The 23313-nt window shown below is 46.6% G+C and overlaps 1 protein-coding gene across 6 annotated transcripts in view; it reads left to right on the top strand.

Annotated features, from left to right (window-relative positions):
- Thada (THADA armadillo repeat containing) overlaps positions 1–23313 on the top strand; it is a 293342-nt gene that overhangs the window by 256876 nt on the left and 13153 nt on the right. For 4 of the 6 annotated variants that reach the window (XM_027417930.2, XM_027417926.2, XM_027417928.2 and 1 more), the window contains 2 exons: positions 230–361; positions 10199–10270. In XM_027417930.2, coding sequence (XP_027273731.1) covers positions 230–361; positions 10199–10270 — 204 coding nt within the window. The remainder of the gene's footprint in view (positions 1–229; positions 362–10198; positions 10271–23313) is intronic. The other 2 variants (XM_027417927.2, XM_027417929.2) reach the window with 1 other exon arrangement.

Genomic DNA, 23313 nt, shown 5'->3' with positions numbered 1-23313 from the left:
GACAGTCAGCACCTTCTGGAGATTTTGTTTCCAAGCTTTCCCAGCAGGGCTCTCTCTGTTCCAGTGTTGGTCTGACCCTCAGGTCTTCCTAACTTACAATAACACCCCTCCCCCCATAGCTGCTGCTGCTTCATAAATGTCCTCCTCCCGCATTAGGCTGAAGCAGTGTTACAACATGTTTGCCAATGGCATTGTAGATAATGTGACTTTCCTTTGGTTTTCTTCACAGAATTGCAGGACACACTTGCTCTCTGGAAGTGTGTCCTTACCCTTCTGCAGAGTGAGGAACAAGCTGTCAGAGAGGCAGCCACAGAGATCGTGACAGTAGCCATGTCACAAGGAAACACTTGCCAGTCAACAGGTACCTTGTTCTTGGCCTTGCATCTTAACCTTACTACTGCAGGACTAGAATTGACAAACTTACCTGTGAGATGCTATATAGTGAATATTTTAGGTTTTGCCTAACCATTCGGTCTCTTCTCCAACCTTACCATTGTAAGGAAACCTGCCAGAACCATAGGCACATGAGCATAGTTATATTCCAATAAAAGAAACGAAAGTAAGTCACCTCCCAACTTTGATCTGCCAGCTATATTCTGCGGACTCTACTTAGAACCTCCTAGAGAAAGTTGTTTTCAAATATAGAAGTTTATTATACAGTATCCTTTTTCGGTTGCATTGCCATCTGTTTTAAATAAGACCAAGTCTTGGTTATCTTTGTGGTTACATGAGCTAGGACTCAGGGACCCATCATTTTGATTCTACATGATTTTTCATAAAAGTTTTGCCTTTCTGTGCCTTTGTTCCTTATTTTTTCAATCATATCAGCCCAGGAGACAGGAGCAAGGTCTGGATGGGCAGTGCTAAACTCACTCACCCTACAGCCATTACAGCCATTACAGCCCTGGCCTGGGGTCATTTCAGGGTTTGGAAGCAAAGAGGAACTCCTCTCGAGGATAGGACATGGGCTGCTGGCCGTAAGGGATGATGAGCAAGTTAGGATGGAAGGAAGGTCACATACTTGTGGATGAGCTGACCATCTGGGACAGTGACTATTTTTATGGATGTAGAATACTTAGGCCTGGCTTGCAGGAAGGTTTCTGAGCCAGTCACCCTGATGAGAAGCCTGAATGGCATTCTGAGGCAGGAGTCACAACTATGCAAAGAAGTTCTCCCTAATGAGAGGACAGAGCTACCAGTGTCTGTAACTGTATCCCCAGGGCAACGGCTGCTCTCTGAAGCGCTGTACTGGCCTGTGCTTGGGAGGGTTCCTAGAATATTCAAGCTGGAGAAAACTCCCAGCTGTCCTGTGTAGATGCACTTTCCTTTACATGTGGGAAAGGAGCTAGTTTTTACAGTCTTGCAGCTCCAAGGCAGGGTTATCCAGGACCACCCTGACCTCTTAGTGACCAAGAGGGGGCTATGAGTGGTATATAGAGGTGCTCTGCATACCAGTGCCAATCTGCAGACCACCTCCGTGTGAATGGTCCCTGTGGATGATCCGTCCCTTTCCCATTGAAACTTGTCTTTCCTCTTTATTAACATTTATTTGTCTCTGTGTCTTTGCGCATGGCATGGGTGGGTGGGGTGTATGGAGGTTAGCTCCCAGGAGTTGGTGCTCCTTCCACCAACTGGGGATCGACTGAGGTATGCTCTTATCTTTAAATTTGTAGTCTTTGCTCTTCAGTTTTCCAAGTTCATTTATAATACAAATATATTATCATATTCTCTTTCCTTCTACCTTTAATTCATAAGAAGAGATCATTATTTTTATATTGAACCTTTCTGCATCTTAAACTCCTGTATAAGTCCCCTTAAGGAAGCCCACTTACCAAGTTTTGTGTTGCTTCTCTTGATCAATAAAAAGGACTTAAAAGCTGGGTATAGTAGCTTATGCCTGTAATCTCAGCATTTGGGAGGCAGAAGCAGGATTGTTAACAGTTCAAGGCTGCTCTGGCTGACATGGTGAGTTCCAGGTCAACTTGGGCTAAAGAATCAGATTCTATCACAGGGTGGGGTGTGTGTGTGTGTGTGTGTGTGTGTGTGTGTGTGTGTGTGTGTGTGTGTGTGTGTGTATGTGTGTGTGTGTGCATATATATGATGTATTAGACAGTTTTAAGACCAGAGAAAAAAACAAGAACTCAAAAACAACTAGGTGGAGTGTAAGTGGACCAGACCCACACAGGAGGGTGAGTGCCCTCCACGGAAGTAGACCACACTGTATTATCATCTGTACAGTAAATTGATGTTGGATTTCTTGGATTTGATAACTGCTCTGTGCTTTTGTAAGAACATATTGTCCTCTTAGGAGATAGGTACTGAAGTATTAAGTAGCCAAGATACAACCCTAACTAACGCCTTAGAGGTTCAGAAGAAAAGCCTGTGTGTGTGTGAATGTAAGAGAGATGGCAGACTTGCTTCTTTCCTGAAAGAACAATCTAGTTTTACAACTGAAAAGACCCAATACAATAAATACTGATAGGTCATCTGGCTGGTTTATTAAGAAATATGGCTTGGGGCCGGAGAGATAGCTCAGCAGTTACGAACACCTGTCAACTCCCAGCATCCATGTGGTAGTTCTAAACCATCCATAACTCTAGCTCCAGGGTACCTGACTCCCCAGTCTGATGTCTGTAGGCATGTACTTGATACACATGTGTGTACACAGACAAAACATTCTGAACACAGAAAATACCCTCCCAAAAATGTCTGGGATGAGGGTGCAGCTCAGGTGGTAGAGTGCTTACCTAGCATACATGAAACCCTGGGTTTGTTCTCTGGTACCACATAAAATGGCCATGGTTACCCTTGTCATCATGAGGTGCAGGCAGGAGGATCAGAGTGGGTGGTCATCCTCAACCCTGTATCAAGTTTGAAAACAGCCTGGAGTACATGGGGGTGGGGCAGGGAGGGGCGGGAGGAAAGATGGTTGGAGTTGGCCTCAGTTGGTAGAGTGTTTACCTAGCATGCACAAAGTCATGGGTTCCTTCACCACCATAAACCAGATATGGTAGCTCATGCTTGTAATCCCACCACTTGGGAGGTGCAGCAGGAGGATCAGAAGTTCAAGGTCATTTTTTAGGCCAACCTGAGTTACCAAAATCTAAGTGGGAGAAATGAATGAATTTAGTTCCTATGGTGGCTTCTTTCCTTTAAATTAGGTTACTATGTCTTGCTGCATCCTTCTTTAGAAATTCATTTTGAATGAATGCTTGTATCCAAGAGAGTCAAATTATTGTAATTCAAAGATATTAGCAACATCACACACTAAGTGGTATGCCACTGCATGGCAGCCCTCATTCAGACCAAGGAGCACTCTTTTACATTTTGTCTCTTCTGCCTGGTTAATGACATGTAGAGACACCATACAGCGTGATTTTCTTTTCTCTTTTCTGTTTTGGTTTGTTCGAGACATGGTCTCATGACTCCCATGCTGGCCTTGAACTCTTGACTTTCCTGCCTCCACCTCCCAAGTGTTTATAAACACTGGTGTGTGCCACCATGCCTGCCTCAGGTTGACTTTCTTAAGCTTTAGTTAGTTTAGTTAACTTGTTCCCAGTCACTTACCCCTAACGAAGCTTGGATTTCATAAAAATACATGACATTTATTTTGCTCCCCAAATCAATACCTATAAATGCCATAATAAAAAAAAGTGTTTGAGTGATGAGACTGTTATTATAAAGAGCCAAGGATGGCAGCACATGCCTATAACCCTAGCATTTGAGACACAGTTGGCAAGAGGACCAGGAGTTCAAAACCAGCCTTGGCTATATAGTGAGTTCAAAGCTAGCCTGGGGTACAGGAGACCTTGTTTCAAAAAACAGAAAAGAAGGGCCTGGAAATGTGGCTCCGAAGTTAAGAGCACATACTGCTCTTACAGAAGACCTGACTTCAGTTCCCAGCACCCATATCAGGCACCTCACATCTGACTAAACTCCAGCTCTGGGGGATCTGACACCCTCTTCTGGCCTCCACGGGCATAGACACTCATGTGTGTGCATGCACACACACAATTGTTTAAAATTAAAGAAGCATGCCGGACGTTGGTGGTGCACACCTTTAATCCCAGCACTCGGGGGGCAGAGGCAGGTGGATCTCTGTGAGTTTGAGACCAGCCCAGTCTACAAGAGCTAGTTCCAGGACAGCCTCCAAAGCCATAGAGAAACCCTGTCTCGAAAAACCAAAAAAAAAAAAAAAAAAAAAAAAAATTTAAAAAGCAGAACATGGGGCCATGGATGAAGATCAGTTGATAAAATGCTTGCATAGTATACGTGAGGCCCTGGGGTTTGCTCATAGCACCATATAAGCCAGGCATGGTGGCACACACCTGAAGTACTCGGGAGGCAGAGGCAAGAGGGCCAGTAGTTTAAGTTCATCCTATTACATAGGGAGTTCAAGGCCAACCTAAGCTTGAGACCGTGTGTGTGTGTGTGTGTGTGTGTGTGTGTGTGTGTGTGTGTGTGATAAAGTTATTCTCCCTTTTCCTCTAAGGAAAAAAGACATCATGAGCTGTCTATGTCTCTCACTAATAACTGTGAATTGGGTACAGGCAGGGGATCTTTTCTCTCATACCACTCACCAAGGGAAGGCCTGCTTAGGCACTGTGGGGAAATTCAGCATGCATCCTTATTGTTGGGTCTAAGAAGGGTCTTGAAAATACAACTGTCCAAAGGAAGTAACAAATGTTATATAAAGGGGAATAGAATGTTTGACACAAGGAAAAAAACTGAAGCCCAAGCCTGGAGCTGAAGGGGTCCTGGAAGATGGGGGTTGCAAATGGACATCACTAGGCAGCAGCTGGGAAAGGGTGAGAACTGTAGATGAATGGGGGGACTCAGCCCAGACAGTTCTCACAAATGCCATCAGCGGTGATGAGTGGGCAGAAGAGGATTCATTTGTGAGACCTGAGGAACACAAAAGGATTGGAGGCCGCTGCCTTGGCAAGTGGAGAGAAGGAAAACGTGCCATGATTTCAGGGTTCCAAGGATTAGAGGGAGATTCCCGCCTATGCCTCTGGCACTACTACAGAGCGAGTCTGTGAACTACCAGGATCCTCAAAGGCACTCGGGCCACAAGGATTGTGGTAGGGGACAAAGTATCCTTTAGCAGTAGAAACAGGAGGGCAGGGTGGCACCTTACATTCAGTGGAAACAAAATAAAGTGCCTGGGCCTGATTGTTCAAAACATAGTTCAGGTATTGCCAGCCCTGCTACACCTTCACAGGGCTGGCCATTGGTCCATCTGACATGGTCTGGAACTTGTAAAAGGGATAAGCATTAAATCTACTTACTTACAGTGAGCTTATGTGTAGATTTGTAGTAGGAATTGGTTGATGATTCTGAAAGGCCAAAAGAAAATAACTCAGGGTGCTGGGAGAGATGGCTCAGTGGTTAAGAGTACTGACTCTTCCAGTTCAATTACCAGAACCCATATGTCAGCTCACAACCATCTGTAACTTCAAGTTTCAGGTACTCCAATACTCTCTTCTGGCCTCCACAAGGTGCACAGACATACATGCAGGCCAAACACCCATACACATAAAATTAAAATAAAAGGAGAGAGAGCAAGAGTAGGAGAGTGCACAGGAGAGCAAACACACAGAACCCAGTGCTCAGATAGCCCTCCTGGGGATGGGTGTGGTATCCATCATCTTTTGCAGCTGGGTTCTACTGTTAATGCATCACTCCAACTGGGCCACCTGGAAGGTGAAATGCAGTTGCCAGCAGCAGTGCCTGGAGCTCCTTCAGCCTTCACAGGTATAAACTTAAGGGAGGTCCTACAGCAGACACCCCCACCACCACACCCCCGGCCTCTACCTTTCCCTCTGTGCCAGGCCCAGCCTATAAATAGATACAGAAGATATGGCCTGCTTGGGACTTAAGAATAGAGGAATGGGCCGGGCGGTGGTGGCACACATCTTTAATCCCAGCACTCCAGAGGCAGAGACAGGGGGATCTCTGTGAGTTCAAGGCCAGCCAGGGTTACACACGGCTGGATAGATGGCTCCGAAGTTAAGAGCACTGCTTGCTCTTCCAGAGATCCTGAGTTCAATTCCCAGCAACCACATGGTGGCTCACAACCATCTGTATTGAGAACTGGTGCCCTCTTCTGACATGCAGACATACATGCAGGCAGAATTCTGTGTACATAATAAATACAAAAATCTTTTGAAAGAAAGAAAGAGAGAGAGAGAAGAGAGAGAGAGAGAGAGAGAGAGAGAGAGAGAGAGAGAGAGAGAGGAAGGAAGGAAGGAAGAAAGAAAGAAAGAAAGAAAGAAAGAGAAAGAAAGAAAGAAAGAAAGAAAGAAAGAAAGAAAGACAGACAGACTAGTATAACAGCCTTTATCTCTCCTCTGGGAGCTCTGGTTCTGGTCTAACCCTCCTCATCCACTAAGAATCACATAAGACTTCTACCATGAGGATATATTTGGTGGTAGCATTTAATCTCACCACCTCTGCCCTCTGGGCTCTTGAGATCTGGTCATTGTGTCATCCCAAGTAACCCTAGCCTCCTTTTTATCTGTCATTTCCTTTTCTACTTGCTGTGGGCTACTATGTCCAGGCAGCCATGGGCTTAGAGATTAGAGGCCATACTGTTCCTTTATGTTGTTTGTTTGTTTGTTTGTTTGAAGTCTCCTGTAGTCCAGACTGACCTCTTATTATAAAAATTAACCTTGAATTCTTGGTCCCTGCTTCCACTTCCTGCAAGCTGGGCTTACAGATGTGCACCAGCTCCAGCTGTTGTCCTCTATTGGATACCCAGTGAGTGCTCAGTTTTCACTGATGGCTTCATCTTCCACCCAGGCAATCCCTCATTGCTATGGAGACAGGCAGCTGGACCATCCATCCCTGGTAGAACCAGCTAGACTCCCATTCAGCACTGACTCACACAAGCTGTAGCAACCCCTCAGCTTCACTGGCTGTCTGCAGTTTGCCAGCCATGTACCGGGCCCTTTCCTCCTACTTCTCAGGCCTAGGCTTCTGACGGTGGAACAGAGAGCTAGCCTGGGATGGTAGAGGTCATGGACACAGGTCAACTGGGAGACCCTGAAAGAGCCTCCTGGGAGTGGCATGATAGCCCATAAAAACTGCAGAGTCATAGTGAGCCTTGGCAGAGAAGCAGAGTCATGAATGGAAGCATAAATGAGACACAGAAACTATGGGAGGAAAATGTTTGAGATTGGAACATAGGCAAATGACATTGTATAAAGCAAGTCCAGACAGCATTATAGCCCTGGGCAACAAAGGAGGGGAAAACCCACACTTGCTCAACTCCCCCCAAAATGCTCTTCTCCCATCACCACCTTAACACACAAATAGCATGTGTGTGCCATTGCCACCCACATAGAGCCAGTGAGCCAGCATAAAATATGGACACTTCTCATATGTTCCAACCCTTGAGCTATCAGGGAAGAGGCCTAAATGGAAAGATAGAGTACTAGGTCACTGTGACATTTCACAATGGCCCCATGGTGAGATAGCTCTTTCAGCAGGGCCTCTCAGGCCTCTGGGGATTTATGCTGAGTCACAGCTGGCTCCATCTCCAGGACCTTTGAAGGCTGCCTACCAGCCTCAGACCTGGTTGGCCAAGCATCTCCTGACTCCTCCCTCTGCCTTCCTGTAGGCTCTTCCTAATCTGCTCAGGCACATTGTCTCTAAAGTTTATGTGTGTATGTCAGTTTTCTTCAGAGAGGGGCCAGGAGCTGGAGAGATGATGGCTCACAGGTTAAGAGCCCATCCTGCTCCTAAAGAGAATCCAGATTCAGTTCCCAGCATCCACGCCCGGAGGCTCAATACCAATATAATCTGGTTTAAGGGAGATCCAGTACCCCTGGCCTCCTTGAGCACCTGCCCCCCTGTGTACATATTTACATACAGATACATATGTCATTTAAAATGAATTGGAGGAAGAGAACTGTAAAAGCTAGGAACCACACCATTTGAAAGTAGCATTCTGCATGTGTGAAATGACGATTAGATCAACCATGTCTACCTAACACAGCCCTGTCCTCAATCTGTCCTCACATGCTAGTGTTCAGGCCCTGCCATCTCCCCGATGGACCTCTACAGATCCATTGGCCTGAGCTTCATGCCGCCTCCTGTCCATGTTGTCCACAGGCTCATGGGAGGGCTCATTAAGACCATGCCGTCCGTGCTACTGCTGCCCCATCCACTTCCCTACACTGGCTTCCCATATTCTAAGTAAGACCCATGCCCTCTGAGCAACCCCAGAAGCCCTCCCAATGACTCCTCTCCTGCCTCTCTCTCTCCTTCTGCTCTAGCCACCACAGTCTTCCTTAAGCTTGTCACGCTAGCCTGAGGGCCTTGGCTCTGTATGGGCTGGTCTTCCTGATTGGACTTCCTCCTCAGGTGCACCGAGGGCTGCCTGGCCACCCAGACCCCTGCACATCCAGTCACTTGCTGACCCCTCACCCTGCTGCCTTCATTTTTATGTTATAGTGTGTGTGTGTTTACACAAGCATGTCACAGCATACATGATGGTGGAGGTCAGAGAACCTTGTAGGAGTCAGGTTTTTTTCTTCTACCTTTGATCAAACTCAAGTCACCAAGCCAACAGCAGGTACTTTTTACCCACTAAGCAATCTTACTGGTCCTGATTTGTTTTTTTAAGGCAAGGCCTCACCCTGTAGCCCAGGCTGGCCTGGCCTGGAATTCACTACATAGCCCAGGCTGGTCTCAAACCCTTGGTAGTCCTGCTCCAACCTCCCATTTGCTATATAGAGTAGGATTTTCATCATTGTTCCCTGCTTTGGTTTTTAGAACCTGGCATCCACTAAAAATCACAGCATAATCGAATGAATGAATGAATGAATGAATGAATGAATGAGAGAATATATCCATCAAAATAGTTCAAAACAATAAGGATTTGGTGTTCTCAACACTGGCCTGATGTGGGAGAGATGGAGGTAAAGCCCATGGATTCTAAGTTGATAATAAATTGTTCTTTGGGACTCTGTGGGTTTGAGATCAGCCTTGTCTGCATAGTAAGTTCTAGAACAGCCTCTGTGGAGAGATCCTGTCTCAAAGGGGAAAAAAGAAAAGAGAAAAAAGAAATTGCCTTGAAGTGCCAGAGCCCAGGCCTACCAGATTCTGTAAGCTACATTAGGCCCGCCTGCTTCCTAGAAACACTATTGTAACAAGGAACGGGTTGAGCATCTGCCTTACCATTCCCGCCTTTCTCAAGCAGGATGGAGAGATGGCTCAGTGTTTAAGCTTATTCACTGGCTGCTCTTCCAGAGGATCAGGATTCAGTTTTCAGCACCTATATGGTTATTCTACACTGCCTTCAACTCCACTCCAGAGCATCAGAGCACCCTCTGAGAATATACTATACACACAGTGCACAAACATACATGCAGGCAAAACAACCATATACATAAGAGTAAAATAAATACTTTTATTAAATAAATAATATCCTCTGCCAAAACAGCCAGTGCTTTCAAACACTAAGCCCTCTCTCCAGACTCAGGATGGCATTTCTTGAGTAAAAGTTTCCTTTATGACCACATACCCTGGGAAGGCCTAGCTTAGGGACTAAGGGCAGATACAGCAGACCATCCCCACCTCTGAATTCTCTACATTAGCCTTACAGTACTGGGAGAACATGTATGCCTTTCTTCATTTGAAAGCCAAACGAAAAGTTCTCCGTGGTAAGGTGATGTGTCTGGAGCCCTAAGACCGTGACAGTTAGAGTCAGACTTGGAGCCAAGACAACTGTGGTGACTAAAGCTTTGCCCTTTCATACCCTCTTCTGAGGCAGGGAGAGGGATCCAAACCAGACTACAGGTCTAGGAAGTAGAAGCTGGGAGCACAGGGAACTCTGGAGATTTTCTAAACAACCATGGTTGCTTTAGTTCCTTTGTTTCAGCTGTTTTGAGATTTTTTTTTGTAGCCAGCTGGCCTCGAGTTCTCTGTGTAGCCTAGGATGACCTTGAACTTCCTGATCCTCTTCCCTCTACCTCCAAAATGCTGGAATTGTAGGTATGTGCCACCATGTCCAAATTCCACCATCATTTGTGATAGAAGACTCTAAAAGTACAGGCTAAGAATGTACATCGGGGACCTAGAGCTAAGACAAAGGGGAGAATTAAAATGAGAGACTGTCATTTCCAGAGATGGCAGGCAGTCCTGAACCAAAGACTGACTACTGTGTGCCTGTCCTCTGCCTCTCTTCTAGCGGGAGGGAGTCATACAGGGATGGAAGGCAGTATCTGTGATCTACAGATGAGGGATCCAAAAGCAAGGAGAGGTAAGAGCATCCCAGTGTTAGTGAGATGTGAGGTCTGCAACACAGACCTCACGGGGCTCAGAGAAGCACCTCACCATACCCCCCAGATACCTTGATGCTCATGGAGAAAGCGACAGAAATGGAGGTATGACCTCTGAGACCAGTGCAGACTCCTAGGACAAGTGAGCTAAGATGCGGAAATAAAATGTTTCCTGGGAGAGAATTTGGCAGAACCCCATCAGCACTGGATAGAACGATAGAGTGTTGCATGAAGCCAGCATCTCCCTCCATATAACCCCGACCCCAGGGCCAGCTCTGGGCTGCTCCATTGCCTTCAGGGTGTTCCTTTCTGTTGTTCTGGTGGAGGAAACACAGGAAGGTGGGAATTGCAGTTTGTCAGGGAAGGCATGATCTCTGTGTCCTCATTCATTTCTTCAAGTCACAGATATCTAGTCAAGGTGGGCTGGAGGCTCCACCCCTTCCCCAAATCACCTGTAGAGGACTATCACAGTGGAGCTCCAATGACTACATGCCACATTGCCTTCCCCATCTGTCACTGTTCCCTGGGCACCTGACGTTCAGCCAGTGCGTCACCAGCAGCTGGTTCCCATGCTATGCAGAAACAGATAAAACTAACACTCACATCTTATACCTGGGAGCAGGTTGCAGGTGCCTATGAATACTCTGGCTGAGCCTTGTTACTGGGGTGATGGGATCGTTTCCATGACAACAGACAACAATAAGCTCCTTTCGAGGAAATGAAGGCCGACTTTGCATTATTTTCCCTCCACTGGTACTGTTCCTGACAGCCAGTCTCACTGGCCCTGAGGTGACTGACCTCTGTGGACAGCGATAAGCCCACAGTCTAGGGCTTAAGCCATCTGGTGCTGACGCTGCTGGCAGGGTCTCGCTGTCCCAGTTAGCAAAGGGTAGCTGCACGCCTGGTGGTCACTATGCATGACTCAGCCCTCCTTTCCTGGCTTCCCTTCATTGTGGGAGCCTTCACTTGCTGTGGTAGGGCTGGCTACACAGGATGCAGCATCTCTGCTCACTGGAGCAAGCATCTTCTGCATAAGCATACGTGTTCATTCGTTTGCAGATATAGGACCATCTACACTCCGTTTTCAGACAGTATTTCACTAGCATGGGGCTTACTTGATTAGGCTAGACTGGCTGGAGCGAGCCGCAGGGATCTGTCTCTCCCAAGCCCTCGGTGCCAGGATTATAGCTGTGTGCTGCTGTGCTCAGCTTTTTCACATAAGTTCTGGGGATCGAACTGAGGTCCTTACGTTTGCATAGCAAGCAATTACTAGCTGAGCCATTTCCCAGGCCTTTCCTCTTTGAACCTAAGCTGAATGAGGGAATTGTGGTGAAGGAGACAGGCTTTGGTCTCGTTCACTCCTGATTTGGCTAGGTGACTAAGGAGCAGCTCTCCCCCAGGTTCCCCTCAGTGCCTGAGCATCCCATAGAGCAAATATGTGTCCTTGGCCGCCTGCATTGATTGGTTCAGCACCAGCTATTTTCTCCCAGTACTAACTACCACACAGTTGTCTGATCCATACTGTTGCAATGTTATATAGCCTGTGGTTTGGCAAGGCAAGAGCTAAGCAAGCCCAAGAGTAGGCCCTGCAAAGGCCATATTGAAGCCCCTTAAATCATCCTACCATTATCCAAGTAAGCATAAAGGGGGCTGTCTGGCCTCTGGAAAACCCTCATCCTGCCCACAAACCCTCCCAATCCTGTCCTCAGGTATCCTGTTTGGAGTAGGCTAGCCTGGGCTTCCGGGACTGAGATCCACGTGTTCTTCAAAGCAGAACAGAGTGCAAAGTGGCTGTTGCTCCGATGCTTCCAGGGAAGAATTTTACTTGAACCCATGCTGGGAGTACGTGTGTGCATTCAGGCAGTGCTGTGTTGTAAACCTAATGTCCCTCAGGGTCTCTATGTAAAGAGCATGGGACAGGAGCTCCAATGTGTCTTCGTGTATAGTCACTGGACAGGATCGGTATCCTGGGGGCTCTGCTTTGGCCAACTCTCTGAGGCAGCAAACTGTCTAAAAGGGCAGGACATCTTCAGTGAGTGAACTGATGGAGCTTGTCAAAGTGAATGTCTTGGCTGGGTGTGGTGGCACATGACTTTAATCCCTGCACTTGGGAGGCAGAGGTAGGCGGATCTCTGAATTCCAGGCCACCTGGAGCTACATGGTCAGGATCAAAACCCTGACCTTGACAGTGGCCTCTCTAATCTCTTCCGCTTTGATCTTACCTGCCTCCCCACACCTCTAGCAGAGGTCATGCAGGTTCCAGAGTGGAACCAATGAGGCACGTGTTGAAAGGGACTCTGGTTTCAAGCATGAAACAACTGGCATTCTAGTAGGTGTGGATTTGGTGTCTGTCACATAAAGACCAAGTCAGCGACTTCTCTCTCTGACTCATACGATCTAGCAGGCTGCTGTGGTCCTGCCATCAAGGGACCCACACCTTCTTCCCAACTGCTGTAGTTCAGTATGTGCTGTCCCTCTTGTGGCCCAAGATGGTAAGTCCAACCCCACTTCCACATGCATAGTCTGGTGAATAGGGAGGAAGGGAAGGCCACTGTAGGAGTTACATCACCTCCACATCAGCAGTAGCAGCCATGCTCCACAGGCCTCAGCCAGAATCCCATGACTGTCAGAGTGAGCTGAATGTCCACATGCTCAGCTAAAAAGTCCATTTCTCCATGTGATGGGGCGATGGATTTAGAAAATAGATGCACACTAGCACCCAGAGTGGCTACATAAGGCCCTGAACTGACTAACATAGCACTCTTGTTTGGGAGATGAAGATGGGTCTGAACTTCAAGGTAGTCAGGTCTCCTGCCTAGCCTCCCAGTGGCCCTTGTAAGCCAGAATGAGCCTTGAAGGTGGAGTTTGAGCAAACTGGGTTGGCCAGGCTCCCCAAGTACTTCAGTCCTGTCATGCCAGAGAGTAAAACTCCCTGGTATTACAAGCCTGGCCACCAGGTCATGATGATGTCACTCCTCTGACCTCTCCACGGTGTGAAGTGATGGGGAGCCCTGTTTGATAGTCCACACTATTTTTATCCTTTGAAGATGTGGTTATAAAATCCATGCTTGAAATCATTGGCTCTGCACTCACAGGGCTCAGGAAGTGGTCACGTGCAGTGTCACACTGCAGCCAGCACCCTTAGTCTGTGCCTCTGCCCCTTCTGCACCCTTCAAGAGCTATAAGTAAGAGACTGATCCATACATGAGTAGTTCTGGCAAAAAATTTGATTTGACTGTGAGAAACCGGCAGGGATATTTTGTGGTGGCTTCCCAACACACAGTTGAGTGGTCAGAGTCTCAGAAGCAGAATTCTCCTTTCGAGAAAATGCCCCTGTATCTCCATCCATTCCAACCATCCCCACCCCATCTCCCCTCAGAGTGTGTGCAGCATGGCCCTGGAGTGAGAACAGGCTTTCACTAGTCACCCTGTGCTGTGCATAGGGGTTGCGTTCACTCTAGTATAAAACTCAAAATGTCCACAGGAAGTCTCCCAGTGGACCAGCCTACCTACATTCTGCACCCCACTGGCCTCTTGCCTTCTCTCTTCCCATCCCGTTCCTGCCCACTCTTATCTCCCAACGTAGAGCAGATCTAGGAATAGCCTGACCTTTCCACCTTGGCTACAAGCAGTGCTGGCCTTTTTTTAACAGACCTGTCCATAAATCTTAGTTGTTTTTCATCTTTGAAAAAGCCGCTTCTATCAGCAAGTCATTACTCACATGTGAGGGGTAGGGAAAAGTTCACTAGTTTCAGACTTCAAGTTCTTTTCACTCTGTTTCACAACATTCATTCCCCAGAAACCACAGACTTTTTTTTTAAGTAAGTACCCAGTAGGCAAGATGCCCAGTGACACAGCCTGCTAGACTCAAGGCCAGCCACCTGGGGAGAAAAGGAGCTGGTCACAGGGTTTGTCTTGGATGGGGCTGGTTCTTCCCATGGAAAATAGGGAATGAAACTCACACTATTTGTGTTTTGCAGTAGTGGACTTGGTGGGTTGGGAGATTTGAGGAGACAAGAATGATATTTATTTTAAAAATGATATTTATAATGCAAACTTAGCTTAGGGTAAATGTATGATAGTTGTAGCTCCCTAGAGCCTCATATTAATTCCCTGCAGAGTCAACTAGAGCAAAGGTGAAAGGTTGGTGAATTTGTATCAGGTAGGAAGAGGCACGAAGCTGGGAGAGGGAAATATCAACCAAAGACTGCTCTTTGTATCTTTTTTTTTTTTAATGATAAGGTTTCTCTTTGTAATCCTGGCTGGCCTGGACCTTCTGATGTAGACCAGGCTGGTCTCAAGCTCACAGAAATCCACCTGCCTCTGCCTCCTAGGGACTGGGATTAAAGGCATGTGCGACCATGGCCAACCACTCTTTCTGCATTTTGAGAGGATGGTACACATGTGTGCATGGGAATATAGGGACTAGAGGTTGACATTGATAGTCTTCCTCAACCGTGCTCCACCTCATTCTACTGGGTATCATCTTCCTCAACCGTGCTCCATCTTATTCCCCTGGGTGTCTTCCTCCACTGTGCTCCACCTTACTTTTTGAGACAAGGTTCCTCACTGAAGCTGGAGCTCCCCAATTCAGCTAGACTGTCTGACCAGGCAGCCTCTTGTCTCTGCCTCCAAGGTCTAGGGTTACAAGCAGATGCCACTGTATCCAGCTGTTTACCTCATGCTTGCATGGCAACACTGAACCAACTGAGCCATGTCCACAGAGCTCACAGACTTGTCTCCAACCTCAGATAACATCCTAGCACTCTAGATCAGAAGGAGAGAGACAGCAGCGTAAAGGTACTTTTCATGCAGTTGGAAGAATGTGGCAAGACCCTAAAACAATGCTCCTGGCTTCAGTGTGGTGGAGGATGCCTGTAATTCCAGCACTTGTCAAGGAGAGATAAGAGGATCCGTTCAGGCTCATCCGATGAAAGCAGTCCCTTAAAAGTAAGACATAAAGTAGGAGGTAACCCTTCACAAGTGCTTCCAAGAGAAGCTTGAAACCGGGTCCTCCGTGTTCAGGGGTGACAGTGGCAAGCAGGGCTTAAAAGCTGCAAGGTTACAGGGCATCACCATGGCTCATCCTGAGCTTTCAGTACTCAGAGACTTGCTGAAGTGTGGCCAGTGACAATGTACGTATGCAAGCCTTAAGATATCCAGTGTCTCTGGAGATTTTGTTGTTGCTGTGTTTTGTTTTAATTTTTATTATGTTTATTGTGTGTGCATGTGCATGCATATGTGTGAGTGAGTGTACCAAGGCACACCCAAAGAGATCAGAAGACACCCTGCAGCTTCCCATTCTCTCCTTCCAACCAGGGGGTCCTGGCAACCAAACTCTGATTGTCAGCCCTTGTTTTGTCTTTTGTTTCTTATTTTAAGAGTTATTTTATCTTATGTGTATGGATATTTTGGCTGCATGAATTTAAGTTCACTGCATTGCATGCCTGGTTCCAGTAGAGATCAGAAGATGGTTCTAGATCCCCTGGAAATGAGCTGCAGACAGGTGTGAACTGGCATGTGGGTGCTGGGAATCTAACCCTGGTCCTCTGTAAGAGCAACAGTTGTTCTTCGCTGAGTCATCTCTCCAGCCTCTTGCTCTGGTCTTCCATACAGGATCTCACCCTGTAGCCCAGAGTGGCTTGGAACTCACTGTGTAATCCAGACTGACCTCAGACTCATGGTGATCCTCTTGCCTCACTTTTCCCCATACTGGGGTTAGAGACTTGAGCTACCACACCCAGCTGAACTTCCTTTCATCCCGGTAATTGAGGTCTGCAACCGTGAGAGGTCTTAAAAGGAGGCCCTGAAGGGAGGGGCTATCATTCCCAGTTCTTACATGAAGTGTCATAAGATGGCTGTCACTCTCTAAAACAAAACTATGATATAGCAAATCATAGAAGGATGTGAGGCTGAGGTAGGAGGACCAGGAGTTCAAGGCCAGGGTGGGCTACAGGGATAAAACCCTGCCTCAAAACAAAAAGGCAAATGCCATTGACATTTCTGAAAAACACCAGTCATTTAAAGGGGAAGGGGAACAGGCAACATCTGGAATGATTCCACTTTAAGCTATAATAACAGTTTTGATAAATAAATGCTAGTCTATGTGCTTTGTGTTCAGCCACAGGTAAGTGCTTTGGAGAGGTGCAATCAGTGGTGAGATGCAGTAGACTGAACGCTGCGAAGCGTTATCCAAATAGCACCCATTTTAAACAGCTCCAGAACAGTTACAAAATTTATATTGTAGGTTTCAGTTCATAAAATTAGAATCTCCCTTTATTACCTTCTGAGAAAATTGCAGCACACTGGAAACTTGAGTAAAAATAAGACATGGAGGTATGGCTTATTGGTAGAGTATTTATTTGCCTAGCACACCTGAGGTCCTGAGGCTCATTCTCCATCGCCTACAGTGAATGAACAAGAACTTAAATATAGCAAAACACCACTCAGATATTTAAGAAAATCTGCTAAATATTACCCAGAGAACAAAACAAAAATTAGGGGCTGGGGAGATGGCTCATCGTTCTCAGTAAAGTATTTGCCACACAATACTCCTGAGGACCGGAGTCCACATCCCTGGAACCCAGAAAGCTGGATACAGTGGCAGGGTAGCACATGCCTGTATCTCAGTGCTCCTGTCATAACATGGGACACAGAGAGAGTGGTCTTTCCAGAAGTTCATACACAATGGCAGGCAAAAAGGCAAAAGCACTGTGTAAGATGAGGGCCAGCGCCCAAGGGTTGCCCTCTGATCTCTGACCTCCACACATGCCCATGGCATGCGAGCATACACACAAAATTAAAGACTCCCTTGGGGCCCAAATAGAGGGAAATGCCATCAATATCAAAACAGGTGAGCAGACAGTGTGGGAGCCCTGTAGTCCCAGCACACACAGTGTGGGAGCCCTGTAGTCCCAGTTCTTAGGAGCTCAGGCTGAGAGATTGCTTGAGCCCAGGAGTTTGAAGCCAATCTGGGCACCTCATAGTAGGACCAGGTTTAAGTATATGAAACTCTTCTTAGAGGAAATACTTGTAACACATCAGACAATTGTTACACAAAACATACAAAGATGTCATCTTTAAAATGTCAATAAATGAGAAGGCTAGGAAAACAGATTCATGAAGAGACTGTGATTGCTGTGTAAGCTTGAGAGCCTGAATTCAGATCCCCAGAACTTGGGTAAAAAGCCAGGCATGGCAGTACCCACCTGTAACCCCACCACTGCAGAAGTGGAGGTAGGAGAATCCCAGGGCCTTTCTGGCCAATCAGTGAGCTTTGGGTTCACTGAGGGATGAGTGATTCTGTCAAGATGTCAGTAGATAAAGGCACTTGCCACTAAGCTTAACTACCTGAGTTTAGTCTCTGGGACACACATTGTAGAAGGAGGGAATTCACTCCTGTAAATTGTCCTCTGACTTCCACACCATAGTATGCACGTGCCCACAGGTACACACACACACACACACACACACACACACACACACACACACACACACACACATACACACACACAATATTAAAAAAAAATAAAAAATAAGGTGGAGAGCAATAGAAGAAGACATCTGGCATTAACCTCTGGCCTTTACACATTAATACATCCTGTAAAAGAGAAAGACAGACAGTAAAACGAATCTCCTTGTGGAACTAGATATGAGCAGTACAAATGAAAACACTGCTCATTCACACATAATAACGCCAACTAGGACAACAGTGTCCTGCCATTTCCCGAATGTTATTGGCACAGAATGAAAAGATTGCACGCTCCCAGACTGCTACAGTTATGCAGGAGCAGGCACAATCAGATCCAGGTGAACTGAAAGTGGGTATATTTCTAGAGGCCATTTAATGGTATTTCTGGGAATTTCGATTGTGTATATCAACTGAGCTGGGACTTGAACATTTAGTAATTTACCTATTGAAACATAGAAATATTTGCACCCATGTGCAAGGGCATATCTATGAAATAGCTAGTCTCAAATAAAGAAGGAATAAGAACCTGTGAAGTGGCTCAGTGGGTAACGGTATTTTCCAGCAAACCTGACAAGCTGAATTTGATCCCTGGACCCCACATGGTAGAAGGACAGAACCAATTCCCACAAGTTTCCTCTGACTTGTACACACATGTGTGTGGCACACATATACAACTGTATACATACATCCACATATGCTCACAAAATAAGTAAAATGTAATTCTTTTTTAATTTAAAAAAAGAAAATGAAGCCTGGTGGTGGTGGTACACACATTTAATCCCAACACTCAGGAGGCAGAGGCAGGCAGATCTCTGTAAGTTTGAGATGGTCTGGTCTACAGAGTGAGTTCCAGGACAACGAGGACTTGTACATCCAGAAAGCTACCCTGTACATTCCAGCACCCTCCAACTGCAGGGACCTAGGAAGGAATGCATTCAGCATGCAGTCCTCAGAGACCAGGAACTGATTGAGGAGACCATGGTGGCAGGTCTGTGACCCACTCCGCCCGCATTCCGACTCTTGCTTTCACAACTTAGCAAAATGTCTTAGTAAAGAGCTCCACTGGCTCACAGATTTCATCACTCCTGACCCTTAGTGTCAGGACTGTAGTCCACAGTGTTTATGCTTTATGAAGGATTGCCACATTTAGCGAATAAAAATATGAAACTCACAGTTACATTTGAAAATCAGGGAAGCAACTAGTGAAAAGCATGCCCCTGGCATTATTTGGGAATATTCTAATACAGTCATAATCCATTGTCTACCTAAGATTCAAAGGAAGCTCAGCCTATATTTAACCCAGCTCCCTTCTCTCTGGAAACTTCCAGGTAAAGGCCCATAGCAGCAGGAAGCAGTATTAGAACACTAAGATGCATTGTCAGGGCCCCAGAACCTCCCCACTCCTGCCTGGGGCCTCTGTTTCTCTCTGGGTTTCCCCACCCTGACCTCATTTTGCTCTCACTGGCAATTAAAGTCAGTTACTTAAACATATTTGAATGCTCATTATTACTAAGTAAGGTTTGTGTTAACAAGGAGGATTGAACGTTTTGAGAGCATGTTGCTGTTTCTGATGGGTGGCCTTCAGTTCACTTTTAGCCATGTGAATCATTGACATTCACCTTGATCAGGAAGAAAGAGTTCCTATATCCAGGGTGAGCTCATGTGCATCCTGCTAGAACATATGTCACTGAGGAAGGTGGGAGTGGCATAGACTGTGATGGGGAGGAGGGGAGTGGCGCATACAGTAATGGAGCAGGGGAGGAGGGGTAGAACAGACTGCAATGGTGTGGATGGAGGAGATCCCCACTAAGTTGGCCTAATCGGAGAAGGAGCCTTAGAATCCTCCTACGCCCAGCCGGCCGACCAGGGAAGTCTGCCCCTCTCCTTGCTGGTAGATTCCTCATAGCCTTCTGCTTTCATGCTCTGCCTCCCTTCCCACCCTGGACAATCCTCTGAGCCCCCAGCATTAGAACCTTCAGGCTTCCACTGACTGCCTTGGACTCTGTGTGTATCTCTCTATCCCTCTCCCAGCACAGAGCTGTCTCCTCACCCAGGCCAGTGTTTCTCATCTGGGATGAAGTGCTCTGCAGAGCAGTGCTGTCTTAGAGATAGGATGCCAACCTGGAATAGAAGTGACTTCCCATTCTGTGGGTATCAGTTTTGCTGTCTATAAGATGAGTGATTCTATACCTCACAGAACGTCTACATCAAAACACAAGCATTAAAAGCATTGAAAGATGAACAGGGTTCCGTCCTTGAACCAAATACTGAAAAATCATAAACTTTGTATTTGTTGTAAAATCCTGCTTACTCAATAAGTTATGGATCCTTAGCACATTAATTCTGGAGATCTCTTTTCTTCTGTTGTACATTTAGCGACTTGTGGATGTTTGTTCCTGTCTCTTTTAGGCAGGAAAAAGTTTCAGGGGCTGAAAGTCTAGATCTGCCCTTCAGTTTCTTGCTGTATTTCAGTAGTAACTTAATGTTTCTGATGACAGCAAGGTGTCTTTTGAATCTCTAAAGGAAGCATTGGGGTGACTTTGAAGACCATGCTTGCCCATAGCTATGTTACCCAGAGAACCTGACAGCAGCTCTCTCACCTTTGATGGGAATGAATTAACCACCTTACCCATTGGAAGCCTGTGTCTTCTGCTGAACAAAGTCCTACAGAGTTTGTTAGTGTAGAGACTTGACTTCACTAGAAGCTGCCTACTATGTGTGAGGTCTCAAGGTGAGAAAGCTGCTCACTATAGGTGGGGTCTGGAGGTGAAAAAAATGCCCACTGTGTGTAGGGTCTGAGGGTGAGAAAGATACCCACTGTGTCTGGGGTCTGGAAGTAAGAAAGATGCACATTGTGTGTTGGGTCTGAAGGTGAGAAAGATGCATACTATGTGTGGGGTCTGGAGGTGAGAGCATCCAGCCCCCACACAGGACTCCTCTTGATTACAGGGTCTCAGTATGGTGAAGGGGAAGCAGAGCCTTCTCTTGACAGTCAGGTCTAAGTGAGAAGGGCCTGGTCACCTTACTATTAAGTTCAGGCCTGACCCACACCTCCAAAAGTGCCAGCCTTGAGCAGCAGCCACACCTGTGGCAATTCATGTTGGGGGAAGAAGGCAGGATGGGATCAAAGCCTCCTGTAACCCAAGAATTTCTCAGCAGCTATAGTCCCTTAGTAATTATGGTTTGGAGCTTTGCCAGGAAGCAAAACCATTTAGATGCCATGTTTAACAATGAACACTTTTCTTATTCATAACGGTCTCTGTGCAGAGCAAATAGGCACCCTGAACAAAGGGTAGGGTATTTATATGTGTATATAAAATAACCTGCACTTACATTAAACCCAAACATGTTTTCAGAGAGGAATGCAGCACTGCCCGCTGTGAGGTACCTGATTCATGAGTGAGTGGGACAAAGGCCATGTGCCCTGCTCCTTCTCCTTTCCTCTCTGGGCCTAGCAGTTGTGGTCGTTGTATATTTTATCTTAAAAATATGCCAACACTCTAAGTACAGCAGTGTACTAAGGAAAATCTTTGTGATCTGTCACTATGGGAATAGGAAGCCGGAGTAAGTGGCGGAGGCAAGTCCCAGGCCCTGAGAAGCGAGGAGGAAGGAGTATGTGTGGGAAGCCCTGGTCTCTGTGTCATGTACATCCTGGGATCCTGGTTCACATAGACTTTTCTGGACAAACCTTTGTCATTGAGAGGAGGTAGAGAAGAGAGGCTGTTCAAAGGAGAGGACATCAGAGCTGAACCTGAACAGAGGAGCAGAAGGCTGGCTGATCACATTTTGTCAGTACACTAGGGAACAGAGAAAGGAAACTGGACATGGAGTAAGCCTGCCCCCAGTGATGAGCTTCCAGTAAGGCTTCCTGTCCTGAAAGTTATAATCTCCCCAAGCAGCACCACCAACAGGGTGTTAAAATACGTGAGCCTGTGGAGGCCACTATGGACTCTAACCCGCTATAACGGTAAACCAAAATGAACTCATCCTGCTGTGGTCATGATGTTGCATCACAGCAATAATAAATATTGCATTGCAGATGCTGGTACCAGAGAATGGGGTTGTTGCTGTGAAGAATGTGACCATGTTTGGTTTTTTGTTTGTTTGTTTGTTTGTTTGAGGAATGTGTAAGATTTTAGAACTTCGGACCAGAAGAGCAGTTGAAAGCTGTAACCAGAGCTTAGCAGGCCAGTCTAGTGCTAAGAGTGATGCAAACAGTAGAGGCCCAGCTGATAAGGTTTCAGATCTGGGCTAGAGGCCATCCATGTGGTAATTTGGTGAAGAATCTGGGTGCTTTCTGCCCATGTACTAAGAACTTGCTTGGACGATTTAAGTGTAATGGACTAATGTCTTTGATGTACGAAATTCCAGGACAGCATATATAATGTTGGGTCTGCAGCGTGGTTGTTACTGGTTACTCTTAGGCAGGTCTAAAGTGAAAAGGTAAGTGGGACAGAAAAAAAAAAAATGTAAAATACAGCTTGCAGAGGAAAGAGCACTAGGGAACTTAATGTATGGTGAAATTGTATGCTGATAGATAGGCCGTAGTTGTTAAGATTAGGTAAGAAGAGGCCTCTCTGCTATACTGAAACAGTAAGAAAGGTTCCCCAAGGGCCAGACCCTACCCACTTAAAGCCTCCAGCTTTTGATAGAGAACCTAAGGAGTTTTCTGCTTTTAGAAAGTGTCTGCACACAAAAGCTTTAATCCCAGCACTCCAGAGGCAGTCAGATGGATCTCTGAGAGTTCAAGGCTAGCCTGGTCTACAGAACAAGTTCCAGGACAGCCAAGGCTACACAGAGAAGCCCTGGGTTTGTTTGTTTGTTTGTTTGTTGTGGTGGTGGTGGTATTTTTTTTTTTTTGTCTCCAAAAAAGGGGGAGGGAACCACTGTTTCCTAAGCCTGGGACATCTCTGAATGCAGAATGAACTGGGAAATGGAGAGGCAGTTTAAGAATGGACTCCTAAGGTTACCAATAGAGGAAGGCTCCCTTCCTTCACTCACAGGGTAGGCTGGCCCAAGTTTCAGGCAGCTCCCCAGAAACTCCACCACATCTCTGGGGAGCATACAGTGCTTTAGTGTTGTTCAGATGAGGGCCACTGGACAGCTGAGCTGACAGAGAGGGGGGCACCAGAGGGCTGGGCTCAAGAGCAGCAAATGGCTCCAAGGGAGAAGAAACAGGACAGCAGCCAGCCTCGAGGCGGCCTTCTCTTCCAAGAATGCTCTCAGTAGTATTACTGTATTCAACATTTTTTATGTGTGAGGTCAGGGAATTCTTCCTTAAAAGCTCTCATGAAAAAGCCCAACTCTAAAGCAGACTAGGGCCATGAGATCAGACAGCTGAGTCTGTGTGATTGAGGGAAAGAGAGTGCTCCTTGTCTGCCTAGAGCTCCCATCCTCAGAGGCCACCTCCATCTGATTTCGGATGAGAAAACCCTTGTCTTATTGCTGACTAGGATGAGGTGCAGGAAAGCAGCCTTGCTAGGGATCTGTGCCACCCACCCTCCTGGGCTTGCACACCTCTAGTCCTCCTGCCCGTACCCTTGTCCTAGGCTG

Source organism: Cricetulus griseus, chromosome 5 (assembly GCF_003668045.3).
Source record: "Cricetulus griseus strain 17A/GY chromosome 5, alternate assembly CriGri-PICRH-1.0, whole genome shotgun sequence".
Classification (NCBI taxonomy): Eukaryota; Metazoa; Chordata; class Mammalia; order Rodentia; family Cricetidae; genus Cricetulus; species Cricetulus griseus.
This window is presented reverse-complemented; position numbering and strand designations above follow the sequence as displayed.